At 36.5% G+C, this 17581-nt stretch overlaps 1 protein-coding gene across 1 annotated transcript in view; it reads right to left on the bottom strand.

Annotated features, from left to right (window-relative positions):
• Positions 1–17581, bottom strand: part of LOC135223847 (protein Hook homolog 3-like) — a gene marked incomplete in the record, with an annotated part of 163036 nt that overhangs the window by 136431 nt on the left and 9024 nt on the right. The window contains 1 exon segment of the mRNA XM_064262731.1: positions 11096–11168. Within this exon segment, the coding sequence (XP_064118801.1) occupies positions 11096–11168 (73 nt within the window).

Genomic DNA, 17581 nt, shown 5'->3' with positions numbered 1-17581 from the left:
TGAGAGAGAAAATTTAGAGTTTAGCGTGCTTATCTTGCAGAGAGAGAGAGAGAGAGAGAGCGAGAGAGAGAGAGTCACCTCTCCCTCTCTCTATCTCTCAAACAAAAATCTACTAAAACTGTAAACTCACAACCTAAACTCTCTCTCTCTCTCTCTCTCTCTCTCTCTCTCTCTCTCTCTCTGTGTGAGCGTTGCGTCCCGGTCATTGACTCAATGACAAAGTGCAACTTTTCTCCCTCCTCCTTGACCACTTGCTGCTTTTGCTGCCGCTGACTGCTGACGACGACATTCCAAAAGGCGTCAGCGGCTGGAAAAAAAAAACCTTGGGAGTATACCATTCATTCTTCGTATATATATATATATATATATATATATATATATACATACAATGCTGTGCCGTTTGTTACCTGTACCGTACACCTACTATACATGAAGCAATACCGTTTACTTGTACCGTATACCTGTACTCTGCTGTACCAAGGCTGAGATCACAGTATCTTGACTATTTCTTCATATGTATAAAGCAGCAGTACCGTTTAACTGTACCGCACAGTCCCCAGGCTCAGGTCACAGTACCTTGTCTATATATATATATATATATATATATATATATATATATATATATATATATATATATATATATAAATATATATATATATATATATATATATATATATATATACGTTTACTTATAATGGATGGCAACTAGAGCTGAAGAGATACAACACATCCCACTGCGGGAACTTCTTCACATACAAGATATTATGTGACGCGTGGAATAAACTGCCACCAGAAGTTGTAAATAGCAACAACAGTGTGGAAGAGTTTAATAAAAGAAAGCTAGACAAAATCATTAGAACAATGTGAACGACCAGTAAAACCTGCTCCAAGAGATAAGTGAGCACATGATTCTAGGGACGGACCAATAATAATAAGTCTTTGAGAACTCCAAATCCTTGTAACTCCTTGTACCCCCAACCTCAGTTTATAGGGTCTTGACTACGTTAAATTTCTAAAGAAGAAGAAGAAAAGAAAAAAAAAGCCAGTACTGATAAGAGGCCAGTCCCGGGCTGGAAAAGCTGTGAGTCTACTCAATTTGGATTGTGTTTTCCTTATACTATTATCAATACGTTTAACACATAATACACAAACACACAAAGAACACAAACTCCTTCGCATTTATTGTTCACATCAACAGACTCGACACAATAGAAATTTCTGTACGAGGAAACAAAACTACTTCAACTTTTGTTGTCAATGAGACAAAACTGCTACGTCCTTCACGAATTTAGAGACAGAGAGAGAGAGAGAGAGAGAGGATAACTAGATTCCTCGACAGACAGTTAGAGAGAGAAAGAGGAGGGGGGGGGGGGGGATATGCACTCGTATACTGATCAACTCACCAGTCAATGACCGCTAGGTATAACACACACACACACACATACTCACCTATCTCTCTCTCTTTCTCTCTTTCCCCTCCAAGCCCCCTTCACTCACCTGGACTCACAGCTTACTGCTGAAACTCCCCCCCCCCCCACCCCAACTCAACCCCTCTACTCTTCCGTACAATAACACTCATATCTCTATGTGGTTTTTCTTACGCAACGAAGTACATTTGAAACTCGATGGGGATACATATATATATATATAGTATACTATAATATTATATATAGATAATATATATATATATATATAAAAATATATATATATATATACTATATATATAGATAGGTATATATAATATATATCATTATGTATATGTGATATAAAATGATACTTTTAAAAAAAACTTGGACACACGCAACATACATCTATATAAATATGAATTTAAATTATTTACTTTACTTTTTAAAATGACTAATACTTATATTTCCAACGCAAGCAAACCACCTTTTTCTTTTTACATTAAAATCTAAGGGAATTGGAATTAAAATATTCTTGAATAAATAATCTATGAGCAATCGTATGGCTACAAAATAAGTTGTTTCATTCTTATACTCCCAAAGAGACCTCTCGTATGAAATCTCAAGTATAATATGTATACAACTGAAATACATGATGTATACAACTGAAATATAACTTGATGTATAGGTATACAACTGAAATAAGACTCGATGTATACAACTAAAATACATGATGTATACAACTGAAATACGACTCGATGTATACAACACTAAAATACATGATGTGCAGAAGCCAGGTACTATGTCGTACCTCTAAGTAAATGGGGATACAATCCACAATGAAGTAAATTCCTCTTGTAGTTTAAAATATATATTACTTGTATAGGATTTAAAGCTTTCGACCATCAACTGTGGTCTTGTTCACTAAAGTGTGATATGTCACCTCAAGGAACTGACAAGAAAGAGCACAACCATTGAAAAAACAACGGTTAGGAAACAAGCTAGTTCAAATTATGAATGATCAGGCGGTTGAGCCCTCGTTCTTTCCAGAATTCGTCTTGATCTTCGTGGGGAATGTTTCTATTGTCAACTGCTTGTTCTATGGTGGTTGGGTGGTTAGTTGGAGAAATGACTGAGTGGAGTAAACAGGAGAGGAAGCAGCATCGTATTGGCACATATATTTCTAAAGTTTGAAATTTTCCCTTTCCTACATATCTCCTCACAAATAGCTGTATTTTCTGTAATGCCAGTATTTCCTGCAAAGTCTCGTTTAATGAAATTAACGCCCCTTTACTACTCGTCTCAAAGTCCGGTCGTTACAATGCAAAAACAACCTTTGTACCTTTAAAATTTATTGCGTGGTTTTCTCCCATGTATGTTGCGCAATTGCACTGTATGAACTTCCCCTTCTGCAAGCAGCAACGTGTTCTTCCCTTCTCTTATCAATGGAACGTCCGCTTTCTCCCACGTAACATTCATTGCAATCACTACAAGGTATTACATATACTCCTACATTCTCTCTATTACCCGGGTTATTTTAAATGAGTTTCTTCTTGATTGTACTGTTGTACTGAAAAACTACGTGAAGCCATTCTTTTTTTCCTTTAAACTGCCTAGAAAATTTATTAAGTTCTCTATTATAAGGAAGAGCAAGAGATGCCTTAAAATCTGCCTTTTCAGTTATATCATGAGGGGCGTAAAACATCGATCTAGCTTTAGATAGAGACTGTAGTATAAAAAACTTTGGGTAACACAGTTTAGTAAAAACTATCTACCAAGAAATTTATTTCGGCGTCAATGAACTGGGGATCGCATATTCGGTTATTGCTCGAAAAAACAAATTGGTTAAAACGTTGTGCTTTACTTTCGGTTCATGATATGAAAAGTAAGGATATAGGTGTTTGTGTGGGTGTTCTTTCTATACACGCTGAATTTAAAGTCACTACTCACTGTGTCTCTATGAACTACCATATCTAGAAAGGGAAGCCTATTTTCCATTTCCTTTTCCACTGTAAATAATAGAGGGCAAAAAACCATTTAGCAACTCTAAAAACCTATGAAAGGCTTCCTCGCCGTGTCTATAAACAATCAAAAACAATCTACATACCTAACCCAAATTTCAAGTTTTGAGAAGAAGGTAGATCATTTACCAAGACGTTTCAACTTGGCATTAGATAGACTGAAGAAGAATTCAAGTATTAAAATTTTAAAAGCAGACAAAGGAGGCTGTGTAGTGGTTATGAATAAGAAACGATTACTGATCAAGGCACACAGGCTCTTAAACGATAGTAACACATACCTAAAAGTAACAAAAACCCCTTGCATTAGCGATTTGCAGTCTGAATTTAACAAGAAAATAAAAGCCATAGTTAGCAGTGTGTGGAAAAAGAAACCAGAAATATAGTCTGAGTAAGCTAGCGAGGGAAAACTGCCGTCTTTTAGTTATTTTTACGGAACTCCCAAGATTCACAAGGAGGGGTGTCCTTTAAGGCCCATTGTCGCTAGCTGCAACAATCCTCAGTCGGATCTGTCATCATGGTTAGCGGATGTTTTGGGGAAATTAATAGGGACAATTTTCGAAACCTCACATTAAGCACAGTATGGATTTTATGGATCAAATTAAGGAAAAGAATTATATAGGTACTATGTACAGTCTAGATATAGTTTCTTTATTCACAAATGTACCACTGAGTTTCGTGCTCGACAAAATTGAAGAAATTAGCCTCAGATAATATTTTCAAGCCACCTATGCACATAGATAAATTTTGTCATTTGATTAACATTTGCGTTGAATCTACAATTTTTGAGTTTAATGGTTCGTTCTATCAACAAAAATCCGGGGTCTCGATGGGCTCACTCTCTCCCTATATATTGGCTAACTTATGTATGGAATTTTTCGAAAAGGTATACGTTGACACACTACCAGAAGACATCAAGCCTGAAATTTGGGTTAGGTATGTAGATGATGTTTTATTGTTTATAGACACGGCGAGGAAGCCTTTCATAGGTTTTTAGAGTTGCTAAATGGTTTTTTGCCCTCTATTAAATTTACAGTGGAAAAGGAAATGGAAAATAGGCTTCCCTTTCTAGATATGGTAGTTCATAGAGACACAGTGAGTAGTGACTTTAAATTCAGCGTGTATAGAAAGAACACCCACACAAACACCTATATCCATTACTTTTCATATCATGAACCGAAGTAAAGCACAACGTTTTAACCAATTTGTTTTTTTTCGAGCATACCGAATATGCGATCCCCAGTTCATTGACGCCGAAATAAATTTCTTGGTAGATAGTTTTACTAAACTGTGTTACCCAAAGTTTTTATATACAGTCAGTCTATCTAAAGCTAGAATCGATGTTTTACGCCCCTCATGATATAACTGAAAGGCAGATTTTAAGGCATCTCTTGGCTCTCCTTATAATATAGAACTTAATAAATTTTCTAGGCAGTTTTAAAGGAAAAAAAAAAAAAAGAATGGCTTCACGTAGTTTTTTTTCAGTACAACAAGTAACAATCAAGAGAAACTCATTAAAAATAACCCGGTAAATAGAGAGAATGTAGAGTATATGTAATACCTTGTAGTGATTGCAATGAATGTTACGTGGGGGAGAAAGCGGACGTTCCATTGATAAGAGAAGGGAAGAACACGTTGCTGCTTGCAGAAGGGGAAGTTCATACAGTGCAATTGCGCAACATACATGGGAGAAAAACCACGCAATAAATTTTAAAAAAGGTACAAAGGTGTTTTTGCATTGTGTAACGACCGGACTTTGAGACGAGTAGTAGAAGGGGCGTTAATTTCATTAAAACGAGACCTTTGCAGGAAATACTGGCATTACAGAAAATACAGCTATTTGTGAGGAGATATGTAGGAAAGGGAAAATTTCAAACTTAGAAATATATGTGCCAATAACGATGCTGCTTCCTCTCCTGTTACTCCACTCAGGTCATTTCTCCAACTAACCACCCAACCACCATAGAACAAGCAGTTGACAATAGAAACATTCCCCCACGAAGATCAAGACGAATTCTGGAAAGAACGAGGGTCTAACCGCATGATCATTCATAATTTGAAACTAGCTTTGTTTCCTAACCGTTGTTTTTTCAAATGGTTGTGCTCTTTCTTGTCAGTTCCTTGAGGTGACATATCACACTTTAGTGAACAAGACCACAGTTGATGGTCGAAAGCTTTAATCCTATACAAGTAATATATATTTAAACTACAAGAGGAATTTACTTCATTGTGGATTGTATCCCACCACATAGATGTATACAACTGAAATACAAGATGTATACAACTGAACTATAACTTGATGTATATGTATACAACTTAAATACAACATGATGTATACAACTGAAATACGACATGATGTATACAACTGAAATGCAACACGATGTATACAACTGAAATACATGATGTATACAAACTGAAATACGACATGATGTATACAACTGAAATGCAACACGATGTATACAACTGAAATACGACACGATGTATACAACTAAAATACACGATGTATACAACTGAAATACAACATGATGTATAAAACTGAACTATAACTTGATGTATATGTACACAACTGAAATGCAACACGATGTATACAACTGAAATACGACATGATGTATACAACTAAAATGCAACACGATGTATACAACTAAAATACATGATGTATACAACTGAAATACAACATGATGGCTACAACTGAACAATAACTTGATGTATATGCATACAACTGAAATACATCTTGAGACGGTAACACTATATTGTACAAAACTGACAAAACTAAAGATAAAAATAACATAAAATATAAAAAAGTATTCGTCGCTTATTACATATACGATCTGCACAAGGCTGATTTAATACAAAACGAGAAAAGCAAACACTAAGCGCTAAAATAATGAGACATTCGACGCACGGTCCGGAATAAGACCTGTAGACTGGAATCAAATAAACAAATAACTAATTTAAGGCGAAAACGTACATTCATTGACAACTTTGAAGAATGGTATGGCATACAGGATAAAGGCCAAAAGCCAGGGGTTGATGGATATGTATGACGGAAGAGACTATGAATGGAAGTACAGTAAAAGTGCCCAATCCGGCAGCAGGAAAATCTATTCAAAATCGTTAGGGGTGAGAACAATTTCAGAAAAAAAAATTAATAAGAAAAAATAAATAGCATCTCCTTTTCACCTACAGAAAAAGTAATTGAACAAATTTAAAAAAATAGAATCTCATTTTCACTTACAGGGAAAAATTATATTATAAAAATAAGTATAATACTAATAAATAGAATCTCGTCATGACACTTCAGGAAAACCAGAGGGTATATGCTGATGCAAAACAAAAGGCTGCCCAGGACCACCGTGGGCCATCTTTTTCTCAAAAACAAAACATGCCCCTCCAACAGCATCACACTTTCGCATCGACAGGGGAGGGAAGGGGAGGGGTTCTGTACAGTATTACGTGCAGTGTGTGTTTCGACGTACGTGTGATTTCAAAGAGATGGAATGATGAGGCTTAATTATATATATATATATATATATATATATATATATATATATATATATATATATATATATATATATACGTGTATAACTGAATCACGAAAGTTTGGAACGTGATAAATAAAATAAAGGTATAAGCCACGAAGGAATGATAAACAACGGAGTAGCTGCGAGATCTTTCGACTCAACGTCTTTTATTAATATATATTATATGAATTCAGATGTACCATGATTCAATGCTTCAAGTCCAATTCCACGATCTCACCAACACGTGACGTATACTTATCCAATTCAGTGAGACGTGATGCAACTACTGCCCTGACTTACGCTACAAATACCATTCTCTCTCTCTCTCTCTCTCTCTCTCTCTCTCTCTCTCTCTCTCTCTCTCTCTCACGAGGCCTCTACAAGGTTATCCCCATATCCTAGAGGTGGCACCTATAGTCACTAATCTAAGTCCCGTAACAATACCGAACCTGACCCGCGCTTAATTGGCGATGGTCTGACTGACTGAGGTCTTTCTGGTCGGGTCTTATCTCGGTTGTAGTAGTATAATTCAGGAGGCTCCTGGAATCACCAAGTAGACAGAAATACGCAAAGATGCAGAACCACGGTAATTAACTTACGAATTACAAACTAGGGATTCTGGTAACATTCGACAAGTTTTCTTTCTCTCAAAGGTGCCAAGCTTGCAAGCTGCAGACAAGACGTCAATTGAAAAGAGGCAACATCACGTTAACATACATACTTCAATAAGGAAGCAGACTTCAAAACAAGAGAGAGAGAGAGAGAGAGAGAGAGAGAGAGAGAGAGAGGAGAGAGAGAGAGAGAGAGAGAGAGAGAACAAACAAGTGACAATCACAAGCAAGAAGCCAAAGTCAACCGCTCAGATCCTCACGCAAAATCTGATGGGACTCTTGGTCGAAAAAAAAAAAAAAAAAGTAAAAAATGAAACAGAAGAGAAACGCTTCCCACATCTTCAAGAATCCCAACGGGAAATCGCCCTTCAGGAGTCAAGAGACATAAGGAGGAGGACGAACGAACGAACGAACACACATTCTTTCCTTCAGTCTCCAAGGAAGGAGGAAAACTTCGAAATCCAAATGCAACAAAACAGATACAAGCTTTCAGAGGATCCTCCACCAACTTGGAAATCCTTATTTTGGGATCCTATCCAGACAACATACAAGAAATAACCTGTTTAAAGAAAGCCTAATTTCTGAGTATATAAATATTCAGAAATTCTGAATATATATAAATTCAGAATTGGAGCAAAGCTAGAAATCAAGAAAAAGAAGTACTACGTTTTTGGTGAGCGGTGCCAAGGAGCAGAAGAGGGAAGGCGCTCATTTCATTGCTGGCTAAACAAAACCCCCTCTGCCATGATTTGGCCCTTTTGTGATGACAACCCCAGCAGTGAGGCATCACTGATGCTGGCTAAAAGCGCAAAGATGAGAGAGAGAGGAGAGCGAGGAAGAGAGAGAGAGAGAGAGAGAGAGAGAGAGAGAGAGAGAGAGAGAGAACAACAACTTCAGAAGCAGACAAAGGAGATAGGCTATACTTCTGCAGGAGGCGCTGATATAAAAAAGAAGAAAAAAAATTATTCCTCAGAATGCCAAACGTGGCATAATTCCTCACTTGGAAAAGACAGGGCACAAGGTGCCAAGGAAGGACAAGAGGCTGCAAAAGAACCTTGAGTAATGCCTACAGTGCACCACATGTCAATGAATGAAGCAGGTGTTATGGCTTAAAACGAAGGATATCTTAAGAGTTCAAGATCAAGAACCAACCCAAGATATGTGAGAGAGAGAGGAGAGAGAGTTTAATCTAATAAATTTAATCCCCATAAAAAAAATCCCTTCTTAATTTAATCTTATAAATTTAATTTCCAACAAAAAATTACCATCTCATTAATTTCATCTTATTAATTTAATTCAGCCGTAATTTAGAACCAAATAAAAACAATTTCCTTCTTAACCTATTCTTATTAATTTATTCCAAATAAAATAATTCTTAATTTAATCTTATTAATTTGATTCCGAAGAAAAAATTTCCTTCTTAACTTAATCTTCTGAATTTAATTATATAAAAATTAACATTATTAATTTTAATCTTATCAATTCAATTCCAAATAAAAAATAACATTCTTATTTTAATTAATTTAATTCCAAATAAAAAAAATTCCTTCTTAATTTAATCTTATTAATTTAATTCCGAATAAAAAATTAACTTTTTCACGCATTTCATCTTATTAATCTATTTAGCCTTAATTTAGTCCCAAATAAAAAAAAATCCAGTCTTGATTTAATCTAATTAATTCAATTCAAAATAAAAAAAACTAACATTCTTAATTTAATCTGATTAATTTAATTCCAAATAAAAACTTTCCTTCTGAATTTAATCTTATTAATTTAATAATTCCAAATAAAAAAATAACATTCTTTACAATTACTCGTCCCATCAGACGAGACAAACACACCAGAAATAACCAGCAACTGGAAAGGAATCACGAAAAAAATGGGGATAAAAGACGGAATGAAGGAAAAACGAAAAAAACGAGAAAATAATAAAGAAAAAATAAAAAAAACAATGTCCAGAAGAAAGACCAGGCCCGAATGGAACGGAAGAGGAAGAAGAATAAGAAGAAGTAGTAGTAGTAATAGTAATGGCGAACACAATAAAACAGCCAGGTACGTATAAACTACAAAGAAACCTCTGGATAAAAAAAAAAAAAAAAAAATAATAATAAAATAATATTACCATACGGTGCTGTGTCTGATATGTATTGTGTTGTGTGTGTGTGTGTACGAAGTTGTGTATATGTGTAGATATATGTATATACACACAAAATAACACACACACACACACATGACTTGTCAATAAAACAAAAGTAAATAATGTCCTGTAGTCTATATACAAAAAATATATTATCATTACCTACAGATCAGAGGTATATGTTATATCCAAAATGGCTGTGGACATACCTACCTTTTGAGGAACAAAATATGTAAAGGATATTAGCAGAACATCGATGCATGTATATATAGTATATTTATACGTATACTTATGTAAACATACACATAAAACCATTCAAAAATCTACATGATCATTCTCTCCCACCGTCGAGGCAAATTCTGAGAAGAGAATTTTCTTTAAAAATCGCATAATATCGTCTCTAAAATATGGCCCCAGACTTCACACGGATAATAAAAAAATAAAAAAAAAAAAAAAACATATCACATATCCTCCAACGAGGCATCCCACTTCCGTTCCTGCCCAATGACAAGGGGTCGATTATCATGGGACTTTAAACTCCATTCCTTAAAAAAACCCCAAAAAAAGAAAAAAAAAAAAAAAAATTATTTTAACCGAGAGTTTGGGAATCATATCGCTTAGTTGGGCGCACCAGTGCATGATTATCGAGTGATTTTGATAGTGGGTCTTTTTGAGTCTACAAGCAACCCCCCCCCCCCCCCCCCCACCCCCCCCCCCCCCCCCTCTCTCTCTCTCTCTCTCTCTCTCTCTCTCTCTCTCTCTCTCTCTCTCTCTTTGTCTGTCTGTGTGTGTGTTTATTTTGCGTGTGAGGATCTACTATGGCCTCTTTGAGTGGCTCTCTCTATCTCTCTCTCACACACACACGAGCTACAATTCACATTCCTAAAATGTGTAAGGACACAAAAATATATATGTACGAAAATATACGTGTATATGTATGTATATACATACAAAATAGATACACTCACACACACACACAATATATATATATATAATATATATATATATATATATATATATATATATATATATATATATATATATATGATTAGCACTAACAATGACGAATGACCTTGAACAATTACATTCACAAATCATTTCACGAACGTACGAAACGTGACGTGATCACGCACGCACGCACTCACGAACGAACGAGAAAAAAAAAACCCATACTCATCAGGACGAGCCACAGAGAGACAGGACAAGAGACGAGACGACTAAGAACAGAAAGGGTCGAAGAGAAAAAACTTCAAAGATATAAACATTCATCTGTGCGAGCCACAGAGAGACGAGACGACTAAGAACAGAAAGGGTCGAAGAGAAAACTTCAAAGAATATAAACATTCACTGTGCGAGCCACAGAGAGACGAGACGACTAAGAACAGAAAGGGTCGAAGCAACTCACCTTGAGGCGCCAGTTGTCGCCGACGTCGGCCTTGATCTTCACTAGCCAGAACTGTGTGAAATATTCGGGAGCTCTGCAACAAAAGACGAAAAAAATATTGCTTGTTTGTATGGTGTTTTTACGTTGCATGCAAAAAATACTGGAAACGTCAGTGGGTGGGAGAGGAAATATATCTTGATGTGTGATAGTGAGGGGGGGGGGGGGGGGAATTTGGATGAACGACTGGACGGAAAATTAATTATTTATTACTGGATGGAAAATAGGACATTTGACGTATTAGTGGATCGAAAATAAAATATTTGACATATCAGTGGATGGAAAAAAAAAATATTTGACATATTAGTGGATGGAAAAGAAAACATTTGACATATTAGTGGATGGGAAAAAATATCTGAAATATCAGTGGATGGAAAGGAAAATATCTGACATATTAGTGGATGGAAAAGAAAATATTTGACATATTAGTGGACGAAAGAAAGTATCTGACACATAAGTGGATAAAAAATAAAATATCTGACAAATTAGTGGCTGGAAAAGGAAATATCTGACATATTAGTGAACGAAAGAAAATACATGACATATATGTGGATAGAAAATAAAATATTTGAAATATTAATGGACGGAAAAAAATGACAAAATAATGGTTGGAAAAGACAATATTTGACATATTTAGCAGGTGGGATACACTGACAAATTAGTGGGTGGAAATAAAAATATCTGACAAATAACTACTGACAGACATCAAAGAGGCATTTATGTACCAACTTATGCTTGCCACAGACGGAATGCTCTCTCTCTCTCTCTCTTACACACACAACACGATACAGAAATCAAGGTCTTAGTCTATGAATATTCTCTGGATCCTATAAGAAATTAAATATAAGGCTAATTTAATATGACACTCCTGTGTGATAATCCCACACGTGCCTCTGTTTTTACCATGACATTGGACAAATATCAACATAGAAGGCCAGAGAAATATATATACATATATGCTTAAAAATTACACCAGATGCACGTGATTCATTATATAAGCGAATACCGCAGGAAAACGATACGCACGAAGACTGTAGTTAGTACCAAGCGCTTTCGCCTTTATTGAGTCACTGTCAACAGTGCCTGAATAAAGGCGAAAGCGATTGGTACAGCCTTCCTGTCTATCATTTTCCTGTGGTATTTGTTTATACATATAAATAATATATTAATATATGCTATATACATAATGCCTGAATAAAGGCAAAAGAACTTGGTACTACAGCCCTTCTGCCTATCATTTTCCTGTGATATTCGCTTATATATATATATATATATATATATATATATATATATATATATATATATATATATATCTATATATATATATATATATAAAAAGAAGAACCCTCATAGGCCATTACGTCACTCCTCAGTAATCCCCTAATTCCTGACAAGTACAGTGAAGTCTTCAGCGCCCCGACTAAGCTTATAATCATCCAGCCACCTGAAGGGTTTCGCCACTGACGTTAATTCCCAAACAGGAAGAAGCAGCTCGCACCATTACTGAAACCGCAGGTACATACGCAGGTAGCTAGCGACACAGGTATACACGTGGTACAACGTGTACCTGTGTCGCAACGTGGGCTTGGTTGAATAATTAAATCGGTGCTTCGAAATCGAAAAAAAAAAAAAAAAAAAAAAAAAAAACAAAAAAAAAAAAAAAAAAAAAAAAAAATTGACGAAGACTTGGAGAAGTCGAAACGGAATTTTAATTTAAAAAAAATATTTATATAGTTTCATTAAATTTAAAAGATTTTAAGTCTTGAATGAATTCGGAGTTAATTCTTTTTTATGTGGATATTTTGGAGTGTAATAGGGAAAACTAGGTTTGTTGTCATAAGCATGTTTCTTTTTATCAATCAGATGAGCTGATTTCTTCAAATTTAACTGTGTACTTTATATGTGTGTATGTATGTAAGTATGTGTATATATATATATATATTATATATATATATATATATATATATATATATATATATATATATATATATATATATAAATATCAGTATCACCGATATAAAAACTCATAAACCATGCAGTTAAAACAACAAAGCAAATGGTTGTTGTGCATAGTGTACACACTGGTAAATTTTTGATCGACTGAATAGTCGCCAGCTATCTGGCGTTACCACTAGCAGTGTCACTATTTTAAAGACCAATACTAAAACTTCAAAGGGCGTGAAAGGTCTAACAGGAGGAAAACCTCAAAGCAGTTGCACCATGACTCAATTTTGAAAGGAGGTACAGTAAAAGGAACGAAAGGGGTTGCAGCTAGGGGCCTAAGCAAAGAACTTCGAGTATGAATGCCTACAGTGCACCGCGGGGGAGCACTGACGGCACTACTCCCTTACGAAGACTTTTACCAAAAACAATCTCATGAATTATTCCGGTATACGAGAAGGTTCAAACCATGACATAACTTATTGTTAACCGTCATTTCTCCTGTTCTAGCTGAACACTGGCGTTCATTAATGCAAGGGGCGTGTTCTATTCCCATCTGACCCAGATATTTCTCGTTACATCCCTCGCACGGTCCTAGTGTCAACAAACAGCCTTCGTATGTCGCAAACATAAACCTTGAAATATTTCATGAACTTCCTATATATAAAAAAAGACTGAATTACAGTCAGTCTGTAATGTTACAATAAACGAACATTTCGTTCCTGTAATAGTATACTTCCAAATTAAATGTATTTAAAACGTTTCTATTTTCTGACAGACAAAAAAATCTCATTTACATAAAAATAAGAACAATTTCAGCTTTGTATACAGAACGTCCATATTTAAAATTTCAGAAACGAACTTAGAAGCGAGGTCATAAATCTTGACTGAATTCGGCTCTTGCTAAAGGAACACTGCTTGCTTGCTTGCTTGCTTGACCAAGCATCCCTGCTAGAACATCACGCCTCCTTCTTCTTCGAAACAAACACTGACGGTACACACAAACAAGTTCTAACATTCCCACAAGGGAGAATCATAAAGGATGTGGCGCCACGCCCCCTCTGTGGTTTAGTGCAAAATCCTGTATATAGGCAATCTGATGCGCCTGGTGGCGATGTTTTGAATCGAACCACCACGAGAAGTCTCCCATACAAGATCGCTCACAGTGCTCCACCAACTGGAAACATTGGATAAAGTGCGCCTTATGACTGACAACCTTCCATTGTCTGAACGTAGTAAGAGGTGGCTGGTGAGGAAGGACGGGAATGAACAGACAAAGGGATCAGGGACTTTTGAGAATATCAGAGTCGAACGGAAAACGGGACAATTAGATTAGGACGAGACAAAGAGCTGTTGCAAAGGCCTGTCCCTACTATTACTACTACTACTACTTCTACTACTACTACTGCTGCTGCTTCGACCAGTCTCTCTCTCTCTCTCTCTTCTCTCTCTTCTCTCTCTCTCTCTCTCCACAATCACCTTTATCAGACACACGTGACCGAACACAAATCGACACCTTTAATATTTCCGTAACCTTCAAAAGAGACATCCTGGATTGCAATAAGGTCACGTGTTACAGGCATAATACAAACCACAGAGAGAGAGAGAGAGAGAGACGAGCGAGAAGCAGAGATGCCAGAGAGGAGAGAGAGAGAGAGAGAGAGAGAGAAAACGATATCCAACACTAACCTCGGAAACAGACTTGGAGTCATGAGGAGTATTGTATACATACGTATAAAATTGAGAGAGAGAGAGAGAGAGAGAGAGCACTAGTATTCAACAACATCGGAAATAACAATGGACAATGAGTCAAGCAAATTGGGATGAATCACGTATATGAATCTGGACAGATATTGCGGAGCGAATTCTCTGAGAGAGAGAGAGAGAGAGAGCGAGAGAGAGAGAGAGAGAGATGAGAGGATGAGAGAGAGAGAGAGAGAGAGAGAGAGAGAGAGAGAGAGGGTGGATAGCAAAAAGGAAGAAAGAGAATATGAACGGAAGTATATACAGTAAAAGGAACGAAAGTGGTAGCGGTTAGGGACCTCAGGAAGGGACGTAACGCCTACAGTGAACCGCGTGAGATGCGCTGATGGCGCTATCCCCTTCCTGGGGGAATAAAGAGTACTGGCTGAATCAGACAAAATCATATATAATGGATTGGAAAGTAAGAAAATAAAATAAAAATAAAAAATAAAAGAAAAAAATTGGTCTATACATCTTCCTGATTGGATCAATGGAATACTTTAGTGATTCACCTCTTAATTTGAGTGACTCATTCTCCGATGCTATATGCGATGTTATGTAGGGAACTACTCTCTCTCTCTCTCTCTCTCTCTCTCTCTCCTGCTCTCTCTCTATCTCTCTCTCATCTGACCATAAAAAGAAAGAGTCCCATTCCAAGGAAAGAGACCCATTCCAAAACGATGAGTCACATTCCCAAGAAAGAGACCCATTCCAAAAAAGTCACATCAAAGAGAGAGTCCATTCCAAAGAACGAGCATCATCCAAAGAAAAGTCCCATTCCGAAAAAAAGAAAACTTATTCTCCAAAGAAAGAGTCCCATTCCAAAGAGACCCATTCAAAAAAAAGTCCCATTCCAAGAAAGTCACATTCCAAGCACCTGCAAAACCACACACGAGGGAAACGGGGCTAATAATAATTCCCATACGGTACTGTATCTCCGCCATAACTGTACGAGCCATCAATCATCGGTGCAAGGTACAAAGGGGCGACCTATACGGACCAGTTCCCAGGAGGAGGAGGAGGAGGAGGAGGAGGAGGAGGAGGAGGAGGAGGAGGAGGAGGAGGAGGAGGAGGAGGAGGAGGAGGAGGAGGAGGAGGAGGGGGGGGGGAAAACTCCTCCACAAAGGTCGTCAAAAATGAGACCAGAGTCAGAACTACTACTGTTGTACATGACGAGATCCCACCCAAAAAAGGGGAGGGGAGGGAAGGGGTGGGGAGGGGAGGTGGTGGAGACTTCCGGAAACGCAAGAAGACTGACGAGTAAAACCTCTCTTTGACTCGCCCTCCCCCATCTAAAATTATTCCTAACCCTGAAAAAAAGCCAACAATATATATATTAAATATATTTCTAACCTTCAATGCTTCCAATGAACCTTGGAAACTATACATTTCGCTTTTTGGTATAAAGTAAAAATAACAAAAGATATTTAGCGTAATTTACATATGTAATTCAAATTGACTAACTATACATTTCGATTTTTAGTATAAAGGAAAAATACCAAAGTATATATATTCAGCTTACTTTGCATATGTAATTCAAATTGACTAACTATACATTTCGTCTTTTAATAAAAAGAAAAAATACTTTCAAATTGACTAACTATACATTTCGCCTTTTGGTATAAAGTAAAAATAACAAAGGATATTCAGCTTAATTTGTAAAAGTAATTCGAATCCACTAACTATACATTTCGCCTTTTAGTATAAAGCAAAAATACCAAACAATATTCTCTTTAATCTGTATAAGTAACTCAAGTCCAATAACCATACATTTCGCCTCTGTAATATGATTAAAAAAAAAAAATAAAAACAAATAACAAGAAACAGCGTTCACGTCAACACGCAGGTAAAATCACGCAATTACCTGCAAACACCCAGAATTACACATGTGCCATTTTTAGTACTCTGCTTCCTCTAAAAAAAACGGAAGACCATCGTTTCCGGTTGAGCTTGTCTCTATTATTCGCTGCTACACATTAAAATCTACGCCAACCGTCAGGCTATGTAGATTTGCTACCAAAACCGAACTATAAAAATAAAATGCTCAAATAAATGCGTCGCCATGATAGTACCTGACCATTCGGGTAAATATAAAGTAAACAATTTAAAATTTTGCTTATGACAAGACTATGTGACATCCAACAGTATAAAAGTATTTTGTTTATAGTAATAATAATAATAATAATAATAATAACAGTATGAGAAGGGAAACCAACCTAAGCATGGCATGGATAGACTATAAGAAAGCCTTCGACATGATACCACACACATGGCTAATAGAATGCCTGAAATATATGGGGCAGAGGAAAACACCATCAGCTTCCTCAAAAATACAATGCGCAATTGGAATACAATACTTACAAGTTCTGGGATAAGACTAGCAGAGGTTAATATCAGGAGAGGGATCTTCCAGGGCGACTCACTGTCCCCACTACTCTTCGTAGTAGCCATGATTCCCACGACAAAAGTACTCAGAAGATGGATGCGGGTACCAACTCAAGAAAAGAGGCAACAGAATCAACCATCTGATGTTCATGGACGACATCAAGCTGTATGGTAAGAGCATCAAGGAAAATAGATACCCTAATCCAGACTGTAAGGATTGTATCTGGGGACATCAGGATGGAGTTTGGAATAGAAAAAATGCGCCTTAGTCAACATACAAAAAGGCAAAAAAAAGTAACGAGAACTGAAGGGATAAAGCTACCAGATGGGAGTAACATCAAACACATAGATGAGACTGGATACAAATACCTGGGAATAATG

This window comes from Macrobrachium nipponense, chromosome 10 (genome assembly GCF_015104395.2).
Source record: "Macrobrachium nipponense isolate FS-2020 chromosome 10, ASM1510439v2, whole genome shotgun sequence".
Lineage (NCBI taxonomy): Eukaryota > Metazoa > Arthropoda > Malacostraca > Decapoda > Palaemonidae > Macrobrachium > Macrobrachium nipponense.
This window is presented reverse-complemented; position numbering and strand designations above follow the sequence as displayed.